The 26,164-nt window shown below is 46.7% G+C and overlaps 1 protein-coding gene across 1 annotated transcript in view; it reads right to left on the bottom strand.

The window, feature by feature from the left end:
* The window catches only part of PARP10 (poly(ADP-ribose) polymerase family member 10), a gene marked incomplete at its 5' end in the record, with an annotated part of 117,547 nt that overhangs the window by 21,779 nt on the left and 69,604 nt on the right, over positions 1–26,164 (bottom strand). Inside the window, 3 exon segments of the mRNA XM_040334342.1 lie at positions 10,280–11,232; positions 11,730–11,841; positions 19,679–19,891. Coding sequence (XP_040190276.1) covers positions 10,280–11,232; positions 11,730–11,841; positions 19,679–19,891 — 1,278 coding nt within the window.

The following is a 26,164-nucleotide window of genomic DNA, read 5'->3' as shown; positions in this document are numbered from 1 at the left end:
ACGGCAGGAAACACTATTTTACACTATTCCAGCTCTCACCCAAGATCGTTGGTGCGAAGCATCCCCTACAGTCAGTACCTAAGACTTCGACGCAATTGTGCGAAAGAGGAAGATTTTGAAAGAGAAGCGTCTGCCCTCTATTCACGCCTCTCATTGAGAGGATACAGCAAAAAAGTTCTCAAACAGGCATATGCAAAGTCAAAGATAAACACAAGAGATACATTATTATTTAAGAAAAAGGAAAAAGAGTCCAATCCAACAACTAAATTAATAACCACTTTTAGTTCTGATCAGAACATCTTTCGCCAATTGATTAACCATAATTGGCACTTCCTTGCTGAGGACCCTATCATTTCAAAATATATTTCACAAAGACCTGAAATTGTTTATAGAAGATGCAGGTCCATCAAAGATGGCCTCACACATAGTCACCTGGTACCTGACGCTCCCACTTTACAGGAGCCTGGGATACCGGGTACCTATAAATGTGGACACTGCGATGTTTGCCCCTGGATCGAAGAAGGGGACGGCTGTCCCCTCCCTAGAGGAGGTTTTCTTAAATCCAAGAAACATGCTAATTGTTCAACTACAGGTATTGTATACCTTGCAAAGTGTCGGTGCGGCGCTTTCTATATAGGAAAGACAAAAAGGGCATTCTCTAGAAGAATCAAGGATCATCTTTATTATCTAGAAGCAGGTTTGCTCTACACACCTATTTGTAAACATGTGGGGTTGCACCATAGCTATGATCCATCTTTCATTACTTTCTTTGCATTAGAAGTGATCTCCCCCCCGGAAAGAGGAGGGGATTTTGATAAAAAAATCCTCCAACGTGAGGCCCGTTGGATTTTTGACCAACGAGCCACCTATGTACCAGGGCTCAATACATCCTTGTCCTTTAAACCTTTCTTATAGGGTAATGTCATGGCCGTGATTGATTATCATTAAACTTTATTAGAATACACCTTATATACTCATCTATCACTGGCGCAAATCATAGAGATTTAACTTGTAAACCGTATATATATACCTTAATATAGGTCGCCGTGTCGGGGCTAATTATACCTTTGCCTTGTATACCAGCCCTATATAGATCTACTAAACCATTTTTGTTAAATATATGATATAAACTTGATGATCTATGATTGGATTGCTTTTCCCTCTACTACTGGCTGATATGTATCTCTTGTGCTTTGTTTCTTGCTCTGTTTTGTTTTGTTATGTTTTGTTTTTGTTTTAATTTTGCTTGGAGTGTATTTTGTTTTATTTCACTCTACTTTGCTATATTCAACCTGATGAATTAACAATTGGAAAGTGTGAAAACTTTCCAAAAATATTTACTACTGCAGATGTCTTTTTCATTAACCTTCCCCCAGATAAGACAATGTGAAAATAAACCACTGGATATATAGCTGAGAGAAATCATTAGCATATTCTAATATATCCCTTTATAGTTAAATACACGTTTTATTGCGTATAACTTACTATTAGTGTTTACTAAAACTTTCTGTTTGTGTTTTCAAAGCTCTGAACTATTCCATCTAATATATGGAGGGTTCCTTGATGCGGGGGTAGGTCGGACTTTGCACAACCTTGGTGTGGCCAATCACATGTCCCAATACAGGGGGCGTGCTTTCTTTAACGCCTCCCGTCCTATCATCAACATCAGATGGGATGCGCGCGCACATCCGGCCACCTTTTCGTCTTTGGCCGGTCCGAGACTGTCAACACATGTCTCCTCCCTATGCGCTCCAGCTTACATCATCACGCTGGAGCGCATTGGATGCGCGCGCAAGTAACTTGGGACGCGTGGACCGGATATGATGCCAGGGGTCATGTTTGACTCTTATCATTTCCGGTGGAGATGTCGCTCTTAAGGCCAGCGCTGACACAATGTATGTCAGACGCTGACTTGGACGGCGTGAGGGAGGATATCACATTACACGTGGAACGCTGCTTTAGTCAGCTCTCTGGTGTCACAACATAAATAAGGTAATTACTTTCCAGTTTATCTCCTTAAGTTCTAATCCTCTACGCAGGCTTTCCTTGTCATGGGCATGAACTTAATCTATTTATTATTCTGTCTGTTTATAGAATCGGAACCTAAATATATATAACTGCCCTTGGACCATTCTGACAGCATTGCCTTTAACTATAATGCCACTGGGATAGTATATCCCCCTAGGATAACAGCTTAGAGTATTATATACTCCATGTTATTAACCATCTAAGGTAAACTTTCTTCCTTTTCAATCATATTCTTCTCTAATAGACGGGCACTACGCTGCAATGCAATAGTTACTTTTTAAAAATAAATTGAATTCATCTATATACCTATATGCATACATATTTTGTACTTTACTTACTTATAGAACATATTATGAATTCAGTATGAACTACACTGGACTCTATTGACAGCATTAACCCTATATCCAAACTTCACTACTATTGAGGTAATACTCTCTAGTTTTATATATATTTGCTAGACTTTATTCATACTTATTTAATGCATAGATATTTACTCGGTCTCTGTCTATTTAAAAACAAGATACTTATTTTAATTTTAAAAAATGTCTATAAATATATACGGATATCTCCTTAATTTGCTGTATCATTATTACTCTTTCTTCTCCTTTCATATCTTTATTTTTAATTCCTTAGGAGAGAATTAGATACAACGTACAAATACCTGTATCTCTTCCTCCTCAATTGTGGTGAACCCCCTCTATACATCTCATTGTCCGCACCTGTTAAAATCAAGTGGATCTGGCTTCCACTGATTGAAAGTGCAGCAGTCAATACCTTCCGTCCGCATCAGGTTCGCCTTCGCTACTTTCTTGGCAGCTTGTTCTGCCATGGTTCTTTGAGCTTTTTAAACATATATTGGTAAGCGCACTATATTCTTTCTTTTTTATATTTTAGTATTTGTATCTGTGTTGAATACTCATTTACAAAGTTTAAATACATTACATTGACCATACCTGTATTAATGATTAACTCTTATGTCGTACACAGACCATTACATGTAAATAAGGAACAGAAGTATCATGCAAGCCCTGATGAAGCACATCTAGTGCGAAACTAGTTGGCAATATCGCATCTACTTTTCTTCTAATTATAACCCTCATTTCCTTTTTTGTATAAATCATGTAAATTTGGTCGTGATCATGTATATTTCATTTTTTGCTAACTTATTTTATGAAATGTGAAACTTTATATCTATATAATTAAATTATTTTTGATATCTAAAAACCTTGTGTTTTGTGCGCCTACCTACGATACTAAGAGCAACACACCTCACGTAAAAATCCCTATATTTGGAGAGGAGACTTCCCTCCTCCCCTTATATAAGCTAACCTTTTTATTTTTTACAATTTTGATGGGATTGTGAGTGACTGCTGCTCAAGAGGAAGTCATTCATTCACCTACATACTTGTTTCTCTGGGAGAGAGAGGAGTATGGATGGGATAATATTGGGGCATCTAGTGTCCTATACTGGGAGAGAGAGGAGTATGGATGGGATAATATTGGGGCATCTAGTGCCCTATACTGGGAGAGAGAGGAGTATGAATGGGATAGTATTGGGGCATCTAGTGTCCTATACTGGGAGAGAGAGGAGTATGGATGGGATAATATTGGGGCATCTAGTGCCCTATACTGGGAGAGAGAGGAGTATGAATGGGATAGTATTGGGGCATCTAGTGTCCTATACTGGGAGAGAGAGAGGAGTATGGATGGGATAATATTGGGGCATCTAGTGTCCTATACTGGGAGAGAGAGGAGTATGAATGGGATAGTATTGGGGCATCTAGTGTCCTATACTGGGAGAGAGAGGAGTATGGATGGGATAATATTGGGACATCTAGTGCCCTATACTGGGAGAGAGAGGAGTATGAATGGGATAGTATTGGGGCATCTAGTGTCCTATACTGGGACAGAGAGGAGTATGAATGGGATAGTATTGGGACATCTAGTGCCCTATACTGGGAGAGAGAGGAGTATGGATGGGATAATATTGGGGCATCTAGTGCCCTATACTGGGAGAGAGAGGAGTATGAATGGGATAGTATTGGGGCATCTAGTGTCCTATACTGGGAGAGAGAGGAGTATGGATGGGATAATATTGGGACATCTAGTGTCCTATACTGGGAGAGAGAGGAGTATGAATGGGATAGTATTGGGGCATCTAGTGTTCTATACTGGGAGAGAGAGGAGTATGGATGAGATAATATTGGGACATCTAGTGTTCTATACTGGGAGAGAGAGGAGTATGGATGGGATAATATTGGGACATCTAGTGTCCTATACTGGGAGAGAGAGGAGTATGGATGGGATAATATTGGGACATCTAGTGTTCTATACTGGGAGAGAGAGGAGTATGGATGGGATAATATTGGGACATCTAGTGCCCTATACTGGGAGAGAGAGGAGTATGAATGGGATAATATTGGGACATCTAGTGCCCTATACTGGGAGAGAGAGGAGTATGGATGGGATAATATTGGGACATCTAGTGTCCTATACTGGGACAGAGAGGAGTATGGATGGGATAATATTGGGGCATCTAGTGTAGTATACTGGGAGAGAGAGGAGTATGGATGGGATAATATTGGGACATCTAGTGTCCTATACTGGGAGAGAGAGGAGTATGGATGGGATAATATTGGGTCATCTAGTGCCCTATACTGGGACAGAGAGGAGTATGGATGGGATAATATTGGGGCATCTAGTGCCCTATACTGGGAGAGAGAGGAGTATGAATGGGATAGTATTGGGGCATCTAGTGCCCTATACTGGGAGAGAGAGGAGTATGGATGGGATAATATTGGGGCATCTAGTGCCCTATACTGGGAGAGAGAGGAGTATGAATGGGATAGTATTGGGGCATCTAGTGCCCTATACTGGGACAGAGAGGAGTATGGATGGGATAATATTGGGGCATCTAGTGCCCTATACTGGGAGAGAGAGGAGTATGAATGGGATAGTATTGGGACATCTAGTGTCCTATACTGGGAGAGAGAGGAGTATGGATGGGATAATATTGGGGCATCTAGTGCCCTATACTGGGAGAGAGAGGAGTATGGATGGGATAATATTGGGACATCTAGTGTCCTATACTGGGAGAGAGAGGAGTATGAATGGGATAATATTGGGGCATCTAGTGCCCTATACTGGGAGAGAGAGGAGTATGGATGGGATAATATTGGGGCATCTAGTGCCCTATACTGGGACAGAGAGGAGTATGAATGGGATAGTATTGGGGCATCTAGTGCCCTATACTGGGAGAGAGAGGAGTATGGATGGGATAATATTGGGGCATCTAGTGCCCTATACTGGGAGAGAGAGGAGTATGAATGGGATAGTATTGGGGCATCTAGTGCCCTATACTGGGACAGAGAGGAGTATGGATGGGATAATATTGGGGCATCTAGTGCCCTATACTGGGAGAGAGAGGAGTATGAATGGGATAGTATTGGGGCATCTAGTGCCCTATACTGGGAGAGAGAGGAGTATGGATGGGATAATATTGGGACATCTAGTGTCCTATACTGGGACAGAGAGGAGTATGGATGGGATAATATTGGGGCATCTAGTGTCCTATACTGGGAGAGAGGAGTATGGATGGGATAATATTGGGGCATCTAGTGTCCTATACTGGGAGAGAGGAGTATGGATGGGAAAATATTGGGGCATCTAGTGCCCTATACTGGGAGAGAGAGGAGTATGGATGGGATAATATTGGGGCATCTAGTGTCCTATACTGGGACAGAGAGGAGTATGGATGGGATAATATTGGGACATCTAGTGTCCTATACTGGGACAGAGAGGAGTATGGATGGGATAATATTGGGGCATCTAGTGTCCTATACTGGGACAGAGAGGAGTATGGATGGGCAAATATTGGGGCATCTAGTGCCCTATACTGGGAGAGAGGAGTATGAATGGGATAGTATTGGGTCATCTAGTGTCCTATACTGGGAGAGAGAGGAGTATGAATGGGATAGTATTGGGGCATCTAGTGCCCTATACTGGGAGAGAGAGGAGTATGGATGGGATAATATTGGGGCATCTAGTGCCCTATACTGGGAGAGAGAGGAGTATGGATGGGATAATATTGGGACATCTAGTGCCCTATACTGGGAGAGAGAGGAGTATGGATGGGATAATATTGGGACATCTAGTGTCCTATACTGGGAGAGAGAGAGGAGTATGGATGGGATAATATTGGGGCATCTAGTGCCCTATACTGGGAGAGAGAGGAGTATGAATGGGATAGTATTGGGGCATCTAGTGCCCTATACTGGGAGAGAGAGGAGTATGGATGGGATAATATTGGGGCATCTAGTGCCCTATACTGGGAGAGAGAGGAGTATGAATGGGATAGTATTGGGGCATCTAGTGTCCTATACTGGGAGAGAGAGGAGTATGGATGGGATAATATTGGGACATCTAGTGCCCTATACTGGGAGAGAGAGGAGTATGAATGGGATAGTATTGGGGCATCTAGTGTCCTATACTGGGACAGAGAGGAGTATGAATGGGATAGTATTGGGACATCTAGTGCCCTATACTGGGAGAGAGAGGAGTATGGATGGGATAATATTGGGGCATCTAGTGCCCTATACTGGGAGAGAGAGGAGTATGAATGGGATAGTATTGGGGCATCTAGTGTCCTATACTGGGAGAGAGAGGAGTATGGATGGGATAATATTGGGACATCTAGTGTCCTATACTGGGAGAGAGAGGAGTATGAATGGGATAGTATTGGGGCATCTAGTGTTCTATACTGGGAGAGAGAGGAGTATGGATGAGATAATATTGGGACATCTAGTGTTCTATACTGGGAGAGAGAGGAGTATGGATGGGATAATATTGGGACATCTAGTGTCCTATACTGGGAGAGAGAGGAGTATGGATGGGATAATATTGGGACATCTAGTGTTCTATACTGGGAGAGAGAGGAGTATGGATGGGATAATATTGGGACATCTAGTGCCCTATACTGGGAGAGAGAGGAGTATGGATGGGATAATATTGGGACATCTAGTGTCCTATACTGGGACAGAGAGGAGTATGGATGGGATAATATTGGGGCATCTAGTGTAGTATACTGGGAGAGAGAGGAGTATGGATGGGATAATATTGGGACATCTAGTGTCCTATACTGGGAGAGAGAGGAGTATGGATGGGATAATATTGGGACATCTAGTGTCCTATACTGGGACAGAGAGGAGTATGGATGGGATAATATTGGGGCATCTAGTGTCCTATACTGGGAGAGAGGAGTATGGATGGGATAGTATTGGGGCATCTAGTGTCCTATACTGGGAGAGAGAGAGGAGTATGGATGGGATAATATTGGGACATCTAGTGTCCTATACTGGGAGAGAGAGGAGTATGGATGGGATAATATTGGGACATCTAGTGTCCTATACTGGGACAGAGAGGAGTATGGATGGGATAATATTGGGGCATCTAGTGTCCTATACTGGGAGAGAGGAGTATGGATGGGATAATATTGGGGCATCTAGTGCCCTATACTGGGAGAGAGGAGTATGGATGGGATAATATTGGGGCATCTAGTGTCCTATACTGGGAGAGAGAGAGGAGTATGGATGGGATAATATTGGGGTATCTAGTGCCCTATACTGGGAGAGAGAGGAGTATGGATGGGATAATATTGGGGTATCTAGTGTCCTATACTGGGAGAGAGAGAGGAGTATGGATGAGATAATATTGGGACATCTAGTGTCCTATACTGGGAGAGAGAGGAGTATGGATGGGATAATATTGGGGCATCTAGTGTCCTATACTGGGACAGAGAGGAGTATGGATGGGATAATATTGGGACATCTAGTGTCCTATACTGGGACAGAGAGGAGTATGGATGGGATAATATTGGGGCATCTAGTGTCCTATACTGGGAGAGAGAGAGGAGTATGGATGGGATAATATTGGGGCATCTAGTGTCCTATACTGGGAGAGAGAGAGGAGTATGGATGGGATAATATTGGGGCATCTAGTGTTCTATACTGGGACAGAGAGGAGTATGGATGGGATAATATTGGGACATCTAGTGTCCTATACTGGGACAGAGAGGAGTATGGATGGGATAATATTGGGGCATCTAGTGCCCTATACTGGGACAGAGAGGAGTATGGATGGGATAATATTGGGGCATCTAGTGCCCTATACTGGGAGAGAGAGGAGTATGGATGGGATAATATTGGGACATCTAGTGTCCTATACTGGGACAGAGAGGAGTATGGATGGGATAATATTGGGACATCTAGTGCCCTATACTGGGAGAGAGAGGAGTATGGATGGGATAATATTGGGACATCTAGTGTCCTATACTGGGACAGAGAGGAGTATGGATGGGATAATATTGGGGCATCTAGTGTCCTATTCTGGGAGAGAGAGGAGTATGGATGGGATAATATTGGGGCATCTAGTGCCCTATACTGGGACAGAGAGGAGTATGGATGGGATAATATTGGGGCATCTAATGTCCTATACTGGGAGAGAGAGAGGAGTATGGATGGGATAATATTGGGACATCTAGTGCCCTATACTGGGAGAGAGAGAGGAGTATGGATGGGATAATATTGGGACATCTAGTGCCCTATACTGGGACAGAGAGGAGTATGGATGGGATAATATTGGGACATCTAGTGCCCTATACTGGGAGAGAGAGAGGAGTATGGATGGGATAATATTGGGACATCTAGTGCCCTATACTGGGACAGAGAAGAGTATGGATGGGATAATATTGGGACATCTAGTGCCCTATACTGGGAGAGAGAGGAGTATGAATGGGATAGTATTGGGGCATCTAGTGCCCTATACTGGGACAGAGAGGAGTATGGATGGGATAATATTGGGACAACTAGTGTCCTATACTGGGAGAGAGAGGAGTATGGCTGGGATAATATTGGGGCATCTAGTGTTCTATACTGGGAGAGAGAGGAGTATGGATGGGATAATATTGGGACATCTAGTGTCCTATACTGGGAGAGAGAGGAGTATGGATGGGATAATATTGGGACATCTAGTGTCCTATACTGGGACAGAGAAGAGTATGGATGGGCAAATATTGGGACATCTAGTGTCCTATACTGGGAGAGAGAGGAGTATGGATGGGATAATATTGGGGCATCTAATGTCCTATACTGGGAGAGAGAGAGGAGTATGGATGGGATAATATTGGGACATCTAGTGCCCTATACTGGGACAGAGAGGAGTATGGATGGGATAATATTGGGGCATCTAGTGCCCTATACTGGGAGAGAGAGGAGTATGGATGGGATAATATTGGGACATCTAGTGTCCTATACTGGGAGAGAGAAGAGTATGGATGGGCAAATATTGGGACATCTAGTGTTCTATACTGGGACAGAGAGGAGTATGGATGGGATAATATTGGGGCATCTAGTGTCCTATACTGGGACAGAGAAGAGTATGGATGGGCAAATATTGGGACATCTAGTGTTCTATACTGGGACAGAGAGGAGTATGGATGGGATAATATTGGGGCATCTAATGTCCTATACTGGGAGAGAGAGAGGAGTATGGATGGGATAATATTGGGACATCTAGTGCCCTATACTGGGACAGAGAGGAGTATGGATGGGATAATATTGGGGCATCTAGTGTCCTATACTGGGAGAGAGAGGAGTATGGATGGGATAATATTGGGACATCTAGTGTCCTATACTGGGACAGAGAAGAGTATGGATGGGAAAATATTGGGACATCTAGTGCCCTATACTGGGAGAGAGAGGAGTATGGATGGGATAATATTGGGGCATCTAGTGTTCTATACTGGGACAGAGAGGAGTATGGATGGGATAATATTGGGGCATCTAGTGTCCTATACTGGGAGAGAGAGAGGAGTATGGATGGGATAATATTGGGACATCTAGTGTCCTATACTGGGACAGAGAGGAGTATGGATGGGATACTATTGGGGCATCTAGTGCCCTATACTGGGACAGAGAGGAGTATGGATGGGATAATATTGGGACATCTAGTGCCCTATACTGGGACAGAGAAGAGTATGGATGGGAAAATATTGGGACATCTAGTGCCCTATACTGGGAGAGAGAGGAGTATGGCTGGGATAATATTGGGGCATCTAGTGTTCTATACTGGGAGAGAGAGGAGTATGGATGGGATAATATTGGGTCATCTAATGCCCTATACTGGGAGAGAGAGGAGTATGGATGGGATAATATTGGGACCAGTATCACCAGTAAAGGAATTTGGATCTTCTCACCTGTAGGACATCAATGAACAGTTTCAGGTCCTGTAGAGTGTTCAGGAAGGGTTGGACCACACACTGATATTCCTCCGAGGTGTCTGGCACATCGATCATTTCTACATCTGCGCCTACTTTCAGATCCATGGCATCGATCTTGGCCTGGGCTTGGGAATGGAGGGTAGCAACAATCTCACTCATCTCCTGCCAGCACAGGCTGGGCCCATGTAGAAAGCCTTGTATTTGTAGCTCTCTTTCACCTTTGGTTATTTTCACCTTGTGCTTCTTCTCCAGGGCCTTCAGGATCAGTGGCATGTCTTGTAGGACGTCCATTTCTCTAAAGCTGACCGTGTTTAGTTTCGATGTTATGGCCTTGCGGATGGCTGTACTTGCCACCACGATACTGGTCTCATCTCCAGCAAGAACTTTGATCTCGACCAAGTCTACTCTAAGCACAGCTTCATTGTAGTAAGCCGGCTCTTGAACAATTGGTCTATTGGGCCCTGTGGGCCTTGTAGATTTATTGGGTCTATTGTTGTCATGTGCCGTCTGGTCTTGGAGAGACATTTCCAGGGCTCTTTGGAAGGATTCTTCGGCATCGGGACTTTGGTGCTGGATGAGTGACATCTCCAATACTCTCTGAAGCTCTTCATCCTCCTCCTCCTCCTCCTGTACAGTGGGCCCCTGACTATCCATCGATCTCTGGATGGCCAGGAGTAGCTGGGCTTCTTCATCCAGTTCCCGGTCTGTGTACTCCCTGCGGGACATTTCATACGCTTGGTCCATTTCTTCATCCTTCATCGCAGATATGGTGCTCGAGTCTTTCTCCTTCAAGGGATCGTCTGTATACAAGTCTTCCTCCGAGTCCTCCTTATGGATCTTTTGACCAATAGATGTTGAGCTTTCACTGGATGGGATGTCAATGGGTTTCTCTTCGCTCTTCAAAAGGGTGGCAAACCTCTTTATTCCTTCTGTGGGAGAGAAATCAGAAGAAAGGCCCTTAGGGTATATTCCCAGGCAGAAATGTGAGGCTTGATTGGTCCGTAGGAAGTGTACAGAGGTCAGAACTAAAGGAGGTCATTCGCTAAGCTACCATAGACCTGGGCCTGCAGGCAATTCATATTAAAGCAGCTGCCCAAAAACTTTCCACCAATCATTTCTGTTACAACCAGAGAGGCCAGACTGCCAGTCCAGGCCTGGATACATAACTCTTCTTCTTTCCTCCAATAGCCTTATATAGAAGTTCAACTCCCCGCTCTAGAAAAAGGGGCAGGCCATCGCTACAATAGGACGGCCTTCAGTTCAGTAGACTCCACCTACACTATGGCAGCAGCTGGGGTAATAATATGAAGAAGGGGCCATAGGCTGCGCTATTGGGGCAGATTTTAGTACATTTCCCTTCCTACCAAATACCTCCACTGCTTCCCTCCCATTCTTTGTATAACACCGGGAGACGAATGAGGATTACCCATGTCAGCTTGAAACAGCGGAACGTCTGGCACCTCATCCATGACCATCGATTGGACAGAAGACGTTGTGGCAGCGGCTGTGCCATGGACAAAACTCCAGGGATCGATGTGCTGCGAGATACAAGAAGAGGACACAATGGTCAAAAAATGGAATGGAATCTCCCCAACAGCAAAACGAATCCCCCGACTACAGAGAACAATCCCCTGTCCTCATAGGACGATCCCAATTCCCCCGACTACAGAGGACAATCCCCTGTCCTCATAGGACGATCCCAATTCCCCCGACTACAGAGGACGATCCCAATCCCCCAACTACAGAGGACGATCCCAATCCCCCAACTACAGAGGACGATCCCCCAACTACAGAGGACGATCCCAATTCCCCCGACTACAGAGGACGATCCCAATTCCCCCGACTACAGAGGACGATCCCAATCCCCCAACTACAGAGGACGATCCCAATCCCCCAACTACAGAGGACAATCCCCCAACTACAGAGGACGATCCCCTGTCCTCATAGGACGATCCCAATTCCCCAACTATAGAGGACGATCCCAATCCCCCGACCTCATAGGATGATCCCAATTCCCCAACTACAGAGAACAACCCCCTGTCCTCATAGGACGATCCCAATTCCCCCGACTACAGAGGACAATCCCCTGTCCTCATAGGACGATCCCAATTCCCCCGACTACAGAGGACGATCCCAATCCCCCCGACTACAGAGGACAATCCCCTGTCCTCATAGGACGATCCCAATTCCCCCGACTACAGAGGACAATCCCCTGTCCTCATAGGACGATCCCAATTCCCCCGACTACAGAGGACAATCCCCTGTCCTCAGAGGACGATCCCCTGTCCTCAGAGGACGATCCCAATTCCCCCGACTACAGAGGACGATCCCAATCCCCCAACTACAGAGGACGATCCCAATCCCCCAACTACAGAGGACAATCCCCCAACTACAGAGGACGATCCCCTGTCCTCATAGGACGATCCCAATTCCCCAACTATAGAGGACGATCCCAATCCCCCGACCTCATAGGATGATCCCAATTCCCCAACTACAGAGAACAACCCCCTGTCCTCATAGGACGATCCCAATTCCCCCGACTACAGAGGACAATCCCCTGTCCTCATAGGACGATCCCAATTCCCCCGACTACAGAGGACGATCCCAATCCCCCAACTACAGAGGACGATCCCAATCCCCCAACTACAGAGGACGATCCCAATCCCCCAACTACAGAGGACGATCCCAATTCCCCAACTACAGAGGACGATCCCCTGTCCTTATAGGACGATCCCAATTCCCCCGACTACAAAGGACGATCCCAATCCCCCAACTACAGAGGACGATCCCAATTCCCCAACTACAGAGGACGATCCCCTGTCCTTATAGGATGATCCCAATCCCCCGACCTCATAGGACGATCCCAATCCCCCAACTACAGTGGACGATCCCAATCCCCCAACTACAGAGGACGATCCCAATTCCCCAACTACAGAGGACGATCCCCTGTCCTTATAGGATGATCCCAATCCCCCGACCTCATAGGACGATCCCAATTCCCCCGACTACAAAGGACGATCCCAATCCCCCAACTACAGAGGATGATCCCAATCCCCCAACTACAGAGGACGATCCCAATTCCCCAACTACAGAGGACGATCCCAATCCCCCAACTACAGAGGACGATCCCCTGTCCTTATAGGATGATCCCAATTCCCCAACTACAAAGGACGACCCCAATCCCCCGACCTCATAGGATGATCCCAATCCCCCGACCTCATAGGACCATCCCAATTCCCCAACTACAAAGGACGATCCCAATCCCCCGACTACAGAGAACAATCCCCTGTCCTTATAGGATGATCCCAATTCCCCCGACTACAGAGGACGATCCCAATTTCCCAACTACAAAGGACGATCCCAATCCCCCGACTACAGAGAACAATCCCACGACCTCATATGACAATCCCAATCCCCCGACTACAGAGAACAATCCCCTGTCCTTATAGGATGATCCCAACTACAAAGGACAATCCCAATCCCCCAACCTCATAGGACGATCCCAATTCCCCAACTACAAAGGACGATCCCAATCCCCCGACCTCATAGGACAATCCCAATCCCCCGACCTCATAGGACGATCCCAATCCCCCGACCTCATAGGACAATCCCAATCCCCCGACCTCATAGGACGATCCCAATCCCCTGACCTCATAGGACAATCCCAATCCCCCGACCTCATGGGACAATCCCAATCCTCCGACCTCATGGGACAATCCCAATCCCCTGACCTCATAGGACAATCCCAATCCCCCGACCTCATAGGACAATCCCAATCCCCGACCTCATAGGACGATCCCAATCCCCCGACCTCATAGGACAATCCCAATCACCCCGACCTCATAGGACAATCCCAACCCCCCGACCTCATAGGACAATCCCAAGCACCCCGACCTCATAGGACAATCCCGACCTCATAGGACAATCCCAAGCACCCCGACCTCATATGACAATCCCAATCCCCCGACCTCATAGGACAATTCCAATCCCCCAACCTCATAGGACAATCCCAACCCCCCGACCTCATAGGACAATCCCAAGCACCCCGACCTCATAGGACAATCCCGACCACATAGGACAATCCCAATCACCCCGACCTCATATGACAATCCCAATCCCCCGACCTCATAGGACAATCCCAATCCCCCGACCTCATATGACAATCCCAATCCCCCGACCTCATATGACAATCCCAATCCCCCGACCTCATAGGACGATCCCAATCCCCCGACCTCATATGACAATCCCAATCCCCGACCTCATAGGACAATCCCAATCCCCCGACCTCATAGGACAATTCCAATCCCCCGACCTCAGAGAACAATCCCAATCCCCCGACCACATAGGACAATCCCAATCCCCCGACCTCATATGACAATCCCAATCCCCCGACCTCATAGGACAATCCCAATCCCCCGACCTCATAGGACAATTTCAATCCCCCGACCTCAGAGAACAATCCCAATCCCCCGACCTCATATGACAATCCCAATCCCCCGACCTCATATGACAATCCCAATCCCCCGACCTCATAGGACAATCCCAATCCCCTTAGTCTTATTGTGGGAGAACTCAGAATTCTCTGTTTCTCTTTCATGATTTTAGCTGATTTGCATAATTTTTCTTCTCAGCCCTAAACCAATATCGGCTATACTGAAACTTCTCTCAAGCAGCCTCATCAATTGATTCTTCCATCCACCTGAAGCAGCATGAATAGGAGGACAGTGGCTGCATTGGAACTGATGGGGGATACAGACAGACTTAAGGGGGGGGGGGGCACGAGGGACTGGGAGATACATCAGATTGGGGGAAATACATCCGGAGTGGGAGATGCATTGAATTGGGGGATATATCCAGACCTGGGGGAGGGGGGGGGGGTAAATCCAGACTTGGGGGAGGATACATGGGGACTGGGAGGGATACATCCAGACCTGAGAGGGGGGGGGGATACAAGGGGACTGGGAGGGATACATCCAGACCTGAGAGGGGAGGGGGGATACATGGGGACTGGGAGGGATACATCCAGACCTGGGAGGGAGGGGGGGGGAAATACATGGGGACTGGGGGAAATACATGGGGACTGGGAGATACATCAGATTGGGGGCAATACATGGGAACTGGTGGAAATACATCCGGAGTGGGAGATGCATTGAACTGGGGGATATATCCAGACCTGGGGGAGGGGGTAAATCCAGACTTGGGGGAATACATGGGGACTGGGAGGGATACATCCAGACCTGGGAGGGAGGGGGGGGGGGAATACATGGGGACTGGGAGATGCATTGAATTGGGGGATATAAACAGACCTGAGGGGGAGGGGGGGGATACATAGGGACTGGGAGATCCATATATTTCCCCCAATCCAATGTGATTGGGGGGAGAACATTGGATTGAGGAAAATACATTGGATGGGGGGGATGCATCTGATTGGTAGAAACACATCGGATTGGGAGAAATACATCCAGAGTGGGAAATGCATTGAATTCATGCATATATTCAGACCTGGGGGGGGGGGGAATACATGGGGACTGGGAGATGCATCGGATTGGGGGAAATACATCAAATTGGGGGGAGGGGGGTGGGAATACATCGGATTGGAAGGGGAAATACATCAGATTGGGGGGAGGGGGAGTACATGGGATTGGGAGAAATACATGAGATTTGAGGGGGAAATACAAGGGATTGGAGGGGGAAATACAAGGGATTGGAGGGGGAAATACAAGGGATTGGAGGGGGAAATACAAGGGATTGGAGGGGGAGATACATGGGATTGGAGGGGGAAATACAAGGGATTGGAGGGGGAAATACGTGGGATTGGAGGTGGAAATACGTGGGATTGGAGGGGGAAATACGTGGGATTGGAGGGGGAAATACATGGGATTGGAGGGGGAAATACAAGGGATTGGAGGGGGAAATACAAGGGATTGGAGGGGGAGATACATGGGATTGGAGGGGGAAATACAAGGGATTGGAGGGGGAAATACAAGGGATTGGAGGGGGAAATACATGGGATTGGAGGTGGAAATACGTGGGATTGGGGGGAAATACGTGGGATTGGAGGGGGAAATACATGGGATTGGAGGGGGAAATACGTGGGATTGGAGGGGGAGATACGTGGGATTGGAGGGGGAAATACGTGGGATTGGAGGGGGAAATACGTGGGATTGGAGGGGGAAATACGTGGGATTGGAGGGGGAAATACGTGGGATTGGAGGGGGAAATACAAGGGATTGGAGGGGGAAATACAAGGGATTGGAGGGGGAAATACGTGGGATTGGAGGGGGAAATACGTGGGATTGGAGGGGGAAATACGTGGGATTGGAGGGGGAAATACGTGGGATTGGAGGGGGAAATACAAGGGATTGGAGGGGGAAATACAAGGGATTGGAGGGGGAAATACGTGGGATTGGAGGGGGAAATACGTGGGATTGGAGGGGGAAATACATGGGATTGGAGGGGGAAATACGTGGGATTGGAGGGGGAGATACAAGGGATTGGAGGGGGAGATGCATGGGATTGGAGGGGGAAATACGTGGGATTGGAGGGGGAGATGCATGGAATCGGGGTAAATACGTGGGATTGGAGGGGGAAATACATGGGATTGGAGGGGGAAATACAAGGGATTGGAGGGGGAAATACAAGGGATTGGAGGGGGAAATACGTGGGATTGGAGGGGGAAATACGTGGGATTGGAGGGGGAAATACGTGGGATTGGAGGGGGAAATACATGGGATTGGGTGAAATACAAGGGATTGGAGGGGGAAATACAAGGGATTGGAGGGGGAAATACGTGGGATTGGAGGGGGAAATACAAGGGATTGGAGGGGGAAATACAAGGGATTGGAGGGGGAAATACAAGGGATTGGAGGGGGAAATACAAGGGATTGGAGGGGGAAATACAAGGGATTGGAGGGGGAAATACAAGGGATTGGAGGGGGAAATACGTGGGATTGGAGGGGGAAATACGTGGGATTGGAGGGGGAAATACATGGGATTGGAGGGGGAAATACGTGGGATTGGAGGGGGAGATACATGGGATTGGAGGGGGAGATGCATGGGATTGGAGGGGGAAATACGTGGGATTGGAGGGGGAGATGCATGGGATTGGAGGGGGAGATGCATGGGATTGGAGGGGGAGATACATGGGATTGGAGGGGGAGATGCATGGGATTGGAGGGGGAAATACGTGGGATTGGAGGGGGAGATGCATGGAATCGGGGTAAATACGTGGGATTGGAGGGGGAAATACATGGGATTGGAGGGGGAAATACAAGGGATTGGAGGGTGAAATACAAGGGATTGGAGGGGGAAATACAAGGGATTGGAGGGGGAAATACGTGGGATTGGAGGGGGAAATACAAGGGATTGGAGGGGGAAATACAAGGGATTGGAGGGGGAAATACAAGGGATTGGAGGGGGAAATACGTGGGATTGGAGGGGGAAATACGTGGGATTGGAGGGGGAAATACGTGGGATTGGAGGGGGAAATACGTGGGATTGGAGGGGGAAATACGTGGGATTGGAGGGGGAGATACAAGGGATTGGAGGGGGAAATACGTGGGATTGGAGGGGGAAATACAAGGGATTGGAGGGGGAGATGCATGGAATCGGGGTAAATACGTGGGATTGGAGGGGGAAATACATGGGATTGGAGGGGGAAATACAAGGGATTGGAGGGGGAAATACAAGGGATTGGAGGGGGAAATACAAGGGATTGGAGGGGGAAATACAAGGGATTGGAGGGGGAAATACAAGGGATTGGAGGGGGAAATACGTGGAATCGGAGGGGCAAATGCATGGAATCGGAGGGGGAAATACATGGGATTGGAGGGGGAAATACAAGGGATTGGAGGGGGAAATACAAGGGATTGGAGGGGGAAATACGTGGGATTGGAGGGGGAAATACAAGGGATTGGAGGGGGAAATACGTGGGATTGGAGGGGGAAATACAAGGGATTGGAGGGGGAAATACGTGGGATTGGAGGGGGAAATACGTGGGATTGGAGGGGGAAATACATGGGATTGGAGGGGGAAATACATGGGATTGGAGGGGGAAATACATGGGATTGGAGGGGGAAATACATGGGATTGTAGGGGGAGATACATGGGATTGGAGGGGGAGATACGTGGGATTGGAGGGGGAAATACAAGGGATTGGAGGGGGAAATACATGGGATTGGAGGGGGAGATACGTGGGATTGGAGGGGGAAATACATGGGATTGGAGGGGGAAATACATGGGATTGTAGGGGGAAATACATGGGATTGTAGGGGGAAATACATGGGATTGTAGGGGGAGATACATGGGATTGGAGGGGGAGATACGTGGGATTGGAGGGGGAAATACAAGGGATTGGAGGGGGAGATACGTGGGATTGGAGGGGGAAATACATGGGATTGGAGGGGGAAATACATGGGATTGGAGGGGGAGATACGTGGGATTGGAGGGGGAGGTACATGGGATTGGAGGGGGAGATACGTGGGATTGGAGGGGGAGGTACAAGGGATTGGAGGGGGAAATACATGGGATTGGAGGGGGAAATACGTGGGATTGGAGGGGGAAATACAAGGGATTGGAGGGGGAAATACAAGGGATTGGAGGGGGAAATACGTGGGATTGGAGGGGGAAATACAAGGGATTGGAGGGGGAAATACAAGGGATTGGAGGGGGAAATACGTGGGATTGGAGGGGGAAATACATGGGATTGGAGGGGGAAATACATGGGATTGGAGGGGGAAATACAAGGGATTGGAGGGGGAAATACATGGGATTGGAGGGGGAAATACGTGGGATTGGAGGGGGAAATACATGGGATTGGAGGGGGAAATACGCGGGATCGGGGGAGATACGCGGGATCGGGGGAAATACATGGGATCGGGGGGAGATACATGGGATTGGGTGCAGTCAATGTTTGGCTGATAGTGTTCCGGATGGAGGGGCGGTGACAGAGCCACATTCTGAACTGTAATTGGTGACTTGTTGTTACAAAGCAGCATAAGAGGACGTGGAAGGCGCCATGTTATTCTGAGAGTACTGGGAGCCGGGGGGGGGGGGGGGGGGGGGGGTCACCACCATACAATACATGAACTTGCAGACCCCAGAGACTGCCGGGAGGTAAGTGCTTCTCCTAGGAGGCAGCCCCTGCCCCCCATCATCTACACAGAGAGACGAGCCGGAGGACCCCTTTAATGGGGGTACAGAGGACTCACCTCACAATCTAGAAGGTTCCCGGGAAGCTGCGGGGTGCTACAGAGAGAGACGAGCCGGAGGACCCCTTTAATGTTGGACTCACCTCACAATCTAGAAGATTCCCGGGAAGCTGCGGGGTGCTACAGAGAGAGACGAGCCGGAGGACCCCTTTAATGTTGGACTCACCTCACAATCTAGAAGGTTCCCGGGAAGCTGCGGGGTGCTGATGATGCAATGATACTGCTTCTCGGTGTCACGCAGGATGCGTTTCCAGTCTCCGCCCACCAGGAAATGCGTCACCCAGGGGTACTCCAGTGTAATGGTGCGGGAGGAGAAGGAAGACACCACATGCTGCAGAAGTTCCACCGCCGTCCTACACGAGAAGGTGTCACCCACCACCTGAAACATGTAGAAACATCACATTGAAATATTCCCCCCGAGAACTGTGAAGGATGTCAGTGTAAATCTCCCTGCTTGGTTAAATTGTGGGTTAGATGGATTCATGTGTTACAAGCTATTGACATGTTAATGACCCTTCCTCAGCCAGCTCCCTAGTTCAAATGGTAATTGATTTATTGTGTGTGGGAAGGAGACCGGCCTTACTGTTTACAATGATTAGATAAGTGGCTCATGTTAATTATTCTGATTGCTTCATTGTGGTCAGGCTGTTACAACTAGTAATTAACTCCACTGATGTCTTTATCTAAAGAAATGTGTCTGCATGGTCGGCTCCGACTTGTCTCCTATAATCTGTATGGGAAACCCCACTGTGTGAGGGGGGCGTTCCTAACAGGCTGTAACCACATATAAGCTGAGTTTTTGTGTCAATAAAGTGTCTTGTTCCAGCAGTAAGCTTGGCATGTGTGGCTTTCTGGGCGATTCCAGGGATATCCCTCCTCGTGGAATATTGGGGTGATTGTCGTTATGGGAAGAAGGGAACGTTGACGGGGATATCATACCGATACCGTCACAAGAACGTCCCCCAATCCGAAACACGCTGGGGTCCCAGGATGGGGGTTCCTATTGGTGGACACCCAGAGTAATGAAGCTTCGGAATCATGAAGGGCTTTACTACAACTTTCCTGGATCCCTTCTATATGATTTCTATGTGCTTATCAGTGACGTCCGAAGGTCTCCTCCCAATCCCTGGAAACAGGATCTGACAAAAGTAAGTACACCCCTCTATCTTTTCATGTGACAACACTGAAGAAATGACACTTTGTATCTCCAATGTTGTGTAGTGAGTGTACACGGGGGGGGGGGAGGGGGGGTGTACATGGGGGGGGGGGAGTGTACAGCTTGTATAACAAATAACAACACACAGCCATTAATGTCTAAACCGCTGGCAACAAAAGTCAGGACACCCCTAAGTGAAAATGTCCAAATTGGGCCCAAAGTGTCACTATTCTGTGTGGCCGCCATTATTTTCCTGCACTGCCTTAAGGCTATATAAAATAACAAACATGTTATACTTACCTCCACTGTGCAGTTCGTTTTGCATGAAGTGGCCCCAATCCTCCTCTTCTGGGGTCCTACGGCTCCTCCCCACAAGAGATAACCCCCTCTGGGAAGCTCTCTCCTAAGGTGGTTACCTTGTGGGCGCGATCCAGTTTAATACACTCGGCCATAGTCAAGTGTATAACTTGGCCCCGCCCCCTGATGCACCGTGTCATTGGATGTGATGGACAGCAGCGCGAGCCAATGGCTGCGCTGCTATCAATCTCCAATGACAAGCCGCCTCAAGCAGGGGGAAACCATCACAGGAACGAGCCCAGGAGTTTCACGGCTTAGGTAAGTAAAATGGGGAGGGGGGCCGAGAGTGCAAGCTGCACAGGACGCATTAAGGTGAAAAAACACAAAGCTTTACAACCCCTTTAACCCTCTTGGGCATGGAGGTCAGCAGAGCTTCACAGGATGTCACTGGAGTCCTCTTCCCCTCCCCCATGATGACATCACAGGATGTCACTGGAGTCCTCTTCCCCTCCCCCATGATGACATCACAGGGCTGGTGGATGTTGGAGACCTTGCGTCCCTCCCCCCACAGATGATCAATAGGGTTTAGGTCTGGAGACATGCTTGGCCCGTCCATCACCTTTACCCTCAGCTTCTTTAGCAAGGCAGTGGTGGTCTTGGAGGTGTGTTTGGGGTGGTTATCATGTTGGAATACTACCCTGCGGTCCAGTCTCTGAAGGGGTATAAAAGAAGAAAAGTGCGGTGCAAAAATGCAGTACAAATAATAAAAAATATAAATAAATTGTCCAAGTGCAAATAAAGTGTCCTTTAAATAAACAAATCCAGCAGGGGTGAGAGTGAAGAGGAGACACCAGAGGAAAATCCACCACCAAGGTAAAGATGGACTCTCACCTCATTGCTTCGACCCATAAAGAGTCACAAAGCATATCAGCATCCAAAACTCAGTCAGGACCAGCCTCCAATCTCCAGCATAACACCATATCACATAGATATCCAAGGGTCACCATAAAAGAAAAACACAAACCTCTAAGTGCTCTCTGTATGTACCGGGAATATTTAATAAGGAACAGTGGTACACTTACATTTAAAATCACTCTGAGCCGAGTGCGAGCAAAGCAGCATGTACAGCAAAAATCCAAATACAGCGGCGATGATCGAGGGTGACGTCCGTGCGTAACTCCTCCCCCTTCGTACGCGTTACGTCCCGTGGGCGGGACTTCCTCAGCGTCGGGTGAGAGAGAACGCCGGACGTCCCTAATAGCATAGAATATATAGTAACAGCGAGAGTGAGCGGCCAATCAAAAAGCTCACGAATGTAACCAATGAGAATGCTCAATGGCCAACAACATCCGGGGCAAAGGCCGCAGCCTATCAAATCAATCAGAAATGTGGCCAATAGGATAACTAAACGGCCAACAGCTTCCGGTGCAGAAGCCATAGTGATAACTCAATTGAGATTCGACAGCCACTCGAAAAAAGTCTCAGGATGTGGCCAGGAAAGAAAACTAAACTGGAATCACACATCAGGGACTGTAATAGACAATATACAATAAAATAGAGAGGCATAATTAATTAATACCGGACCAAAACTGAATAGGAAAGGAAAAAGAAAAAACCAAACAGTAGGGTCCAATAGCTCTCATGAATAATTAATTAGCTGGATATAAAAACTATATGCAATCCCCATAAAATTTAAAACATAGTTTTATAAAAATTATACAGAGAAGCCAACTAAATATATTAAAAATATATAAAAATTCCTATAAAATACATAAAAATTATATAATATATATATAAAAATGTATATACAAAAACGGACGTCAACCTCGATCATCGTCACTTTCACAGTGACCAATACCAATAAATTAAGACTATTTGAAACAGAGATACATTAATACAGACAACACTAGTATAAAAAATAATTATAAAAATTTAAAAATATTTTTATTTAATTAATTACCGGTTAGAAATGAAACAATTTAAATCAAACTCAACGTTGAGACCCCCAGGTGAGGCAACCTTGAGCTCAAAGATCCAATAAGATTCACGTCTGCTTAACTGGCGGATAAAGTGCCCCCCCCTCCAATGTCGGGACACTCTCTCAATACCCCAGAATTTCAGACATTTAGGATCACGGTTATGATAACGTCTAAAGTGTTTTGACACGCTATGTGTTTTCACACCTCGTTTGATGCAACGGATATGTTCGCCGACGCGGACATGTAGGGCACGTGAGGTACGACCTACGTATTGAAGCCCACAATCACATTGTAACATGTATATAACTCCTTCAGTGTCACAAGTAACAAGCTCTTTAATAGTATACTCATTACTGGTGACAGTGGAACTGAAGGTTTTACGTTTCTTAACATTGTTTCTCGCATGTTTACACGTGGCACATCTGCCACATGCATAAAAACCAGAAAGAAAATTAAATAATCTCGGTCTGGGCACAATAGGCGCGATCAAATCACGCAAAGCGGGGGCTTTCTTGTAAACGAATTGCGGTCGATCAGGTAATGTCGGTCCTAGAACAGCATCTCCTTTTAACACTGCCCAGTGTTTTGCAACAATCCGTTCAAATTTCTTGTATTGTATATTATAATCCAACACAATTTTGTTATTGGTAGTCTGCTCAACAGCTGATACAACTGGTGGTTTATCTGAGACAATAACCTCCCTATTCATTAAGCGCACCTTTTCAATTTCTAAATCTATATCTGAGGAAGAGTAGCCTTTCTGGATGAATCTTTTGGCAAGTACCTGAGATTGTGTGACATAATCAATTTCTGATGTACAATTTCTACGTAACCGGACAAACTGTCCCCTGGGTATATTACATAGCCACAACCTATGGTGGCAACTGGTCAGGGGTATATACCCATTACGATCCGTAACCTTGAAGTAATTCCTAGTTCTCAACTTGGACTCATTTTTAAAAATCTCCAAATCTAGAAAAGTAATTTTATCACATGAGATATTCCAGGTCAGAATAATATTTTTGGTGTTGGCATTAAGTAAACTCATAAATTGCTGTAAACTAGCCATATCACCCTCCCAAATCATAATTAAATCGTCTATGTACCGTTTGTAACATAGAAGCTGAGGGGGGCGATTATTAAACACCGTCTCTTCCTCCCAGTGGGCCATAAAGAGGTTGGCCACACTGGGAGCAAACCGAGCGCCAATAGCAACTCCTCGTTGCTGTAAATAAAAATTCCTATTGTACCAAAAGTAATTTTTAAGAAGGCAAAAATTTAGACTATCCAGAAGAAATTGAATCTGTTGTCTGTTCAAATCAGTGCCATTCAAGGCCCAAATAGTCGAAGCCATAGCTGCTTCATGATCAATTATGGTGTAAAGTGAGCCAACATCTGCCGTCACTAAGATGGTATCTTTAGTGCACGGCAGAGTGTCTAAAATTTGTATCACCTGTTTTGTATCTCGTAAATAGGCCTCCATTTTGGATACCAACGGTTGAAGGAAATGGTCCAAATATTGGCCAAGTCTAGAGTCAATCCCGTTGACTATGGGACGACCCGGAGGCCGATCAGGGTCTTTATGAAGTTTAGGGAGAAAATAGATGATAGGTGTACGACAGTAAAAGGGGTCCAAATAGGATTTCCTTTTTATTCAAAACCCCCTCAGATCTCCCCTTTTCAACAAGAGAGTGCAACTCATTTTTGAATTGAACCATCGGGTCGCCTCTCAGCAATAGGTAAGTATCATTATCACTAAGTAACCTGGTCATCTCCTCCTGGTAGTATGTTTTACTGAGCACAACCAGGCCACCCCCCTTATCCGCGGGGCGGATTACGATGTCATTCCTAAGCTCTAATGATTTAATACCCTTTTTAATGTGGTGGGAGTCACGTACATTTTTAATCTTTAGATCATCCAAATCTTTACAAACTAGATTCTTGAAAACATCGAGATGTCTAGTATCTTGACCTTGGGGATTGAAGACAGACTTGTTCCTTAAATTAGTATGTTGTACAAAAGATGAGGGAACATTCCTTTGGATAGGGTTGGAGAGGAAGTACCTCTTCATATTTAACCCCCGTACATATTTTTGAACATTAACATACGTATGGAATTTATTCAAATTCCTAATTGGGGCAAATTTCAAACCTCGATCAAGGGCACGTATTTCATCCTCAGAAAGCACAGTGCCACCGAGGTTAAAAATACCAGTCCCTAATGAGATCTTGGCTTTTTGGACTCGTCGTCCCCCCCCTGGTTCCTCTCGGTTTTTCCTTTTTTGACTGAATTGCCCATTTCCGGGAGGGGCCAGTGGGGGCTGGGTGTTTCTCCACATGTCCCTCGGGGGGGGGGGGGGTTGAAATTCCCTCCAATCTCCCCAAGCAGGGGTAGGAGGCGGAGGACCCCTCCAGGGGGTCCCCTCCTGTCCTAAAAAATGATTGGAAGAAGTAGTGGGCTGTTCCCAATGGTCCTGTAAGGGGGTATAATAATTATAAGTAGACAGGGGAGGTGGACCCGCAGGATAACCACCTCTCCCTCGTCGTTGGCCACCACCCCTAGCTGGTGCTGGTCGCCAGGGTAAATTATCCTGGTAATTAAAGGAGGCAGACTGGGCTTGCTGGCCTTTGGGTTGGGAGAAACCTCCCCTATTTTTCCCTTTCCCTTTAAATTTAGGAGGGCCATAACCTTTGTTGTTAGACACATTAGTCCTGATAGGAGTAGTCTGTGCTTCCACCCTATCAGCCCAAGTCTGTTGTGACCCCTGGTTAATCTGATATGAATCATCAGAAGGTGGCTCCATGGTATCCATGGATACTGATTGGGGGGGATCAGTCTGTGTGGTAATAAGGGACTGCCATTTAAACACCAAATTAGATGTAAAGTCATTGTAATCACGCAAGAATTTTTTACGTTTTTTATCTTGACTCTCTTTATCCCATCTTACTAACTTGGTCTTTAACTCACCAGAAAGGCGAGTAAATTCTGGCAATTCCTTACTAGGCTCAAGAAGATCAGTGATGGCCTTAATCTGCCCCTCAAGCCACAACTTTTTGCGTTGTTTACGTGCTGTCAACAACCGAATAAGTTCAAAACTCTTATTGGTAAAGAACTCATACCATTCTTTGTTTGACTCAATATCAGTAAGACCATCATTAGGTGGCAAATCCCACCGTAATCTTCTTGGAATGATCTTAGCTGTCAGATATTGATCAAATG

Source organism: Rana temporaria (assembly GCF_905171775.1).
Source record: "Rana temporaria chromosome 5 unlocalized genomic scaffold, aRanTem1.1 chr5y, whole genome shotgun sequence".
Classification (NCBI taxonomy): domain Eukaryota; kingdom Metazoa; phylum Chordata; class Amphibia; order Anura; family Ranidae; genus Rana; species Rana temporaria.
The sequence above is the reverse complement of the archived record's forward strand: the minus strand, read 5'-3'. Positions and strand labels throughout refer to the sequence as shown.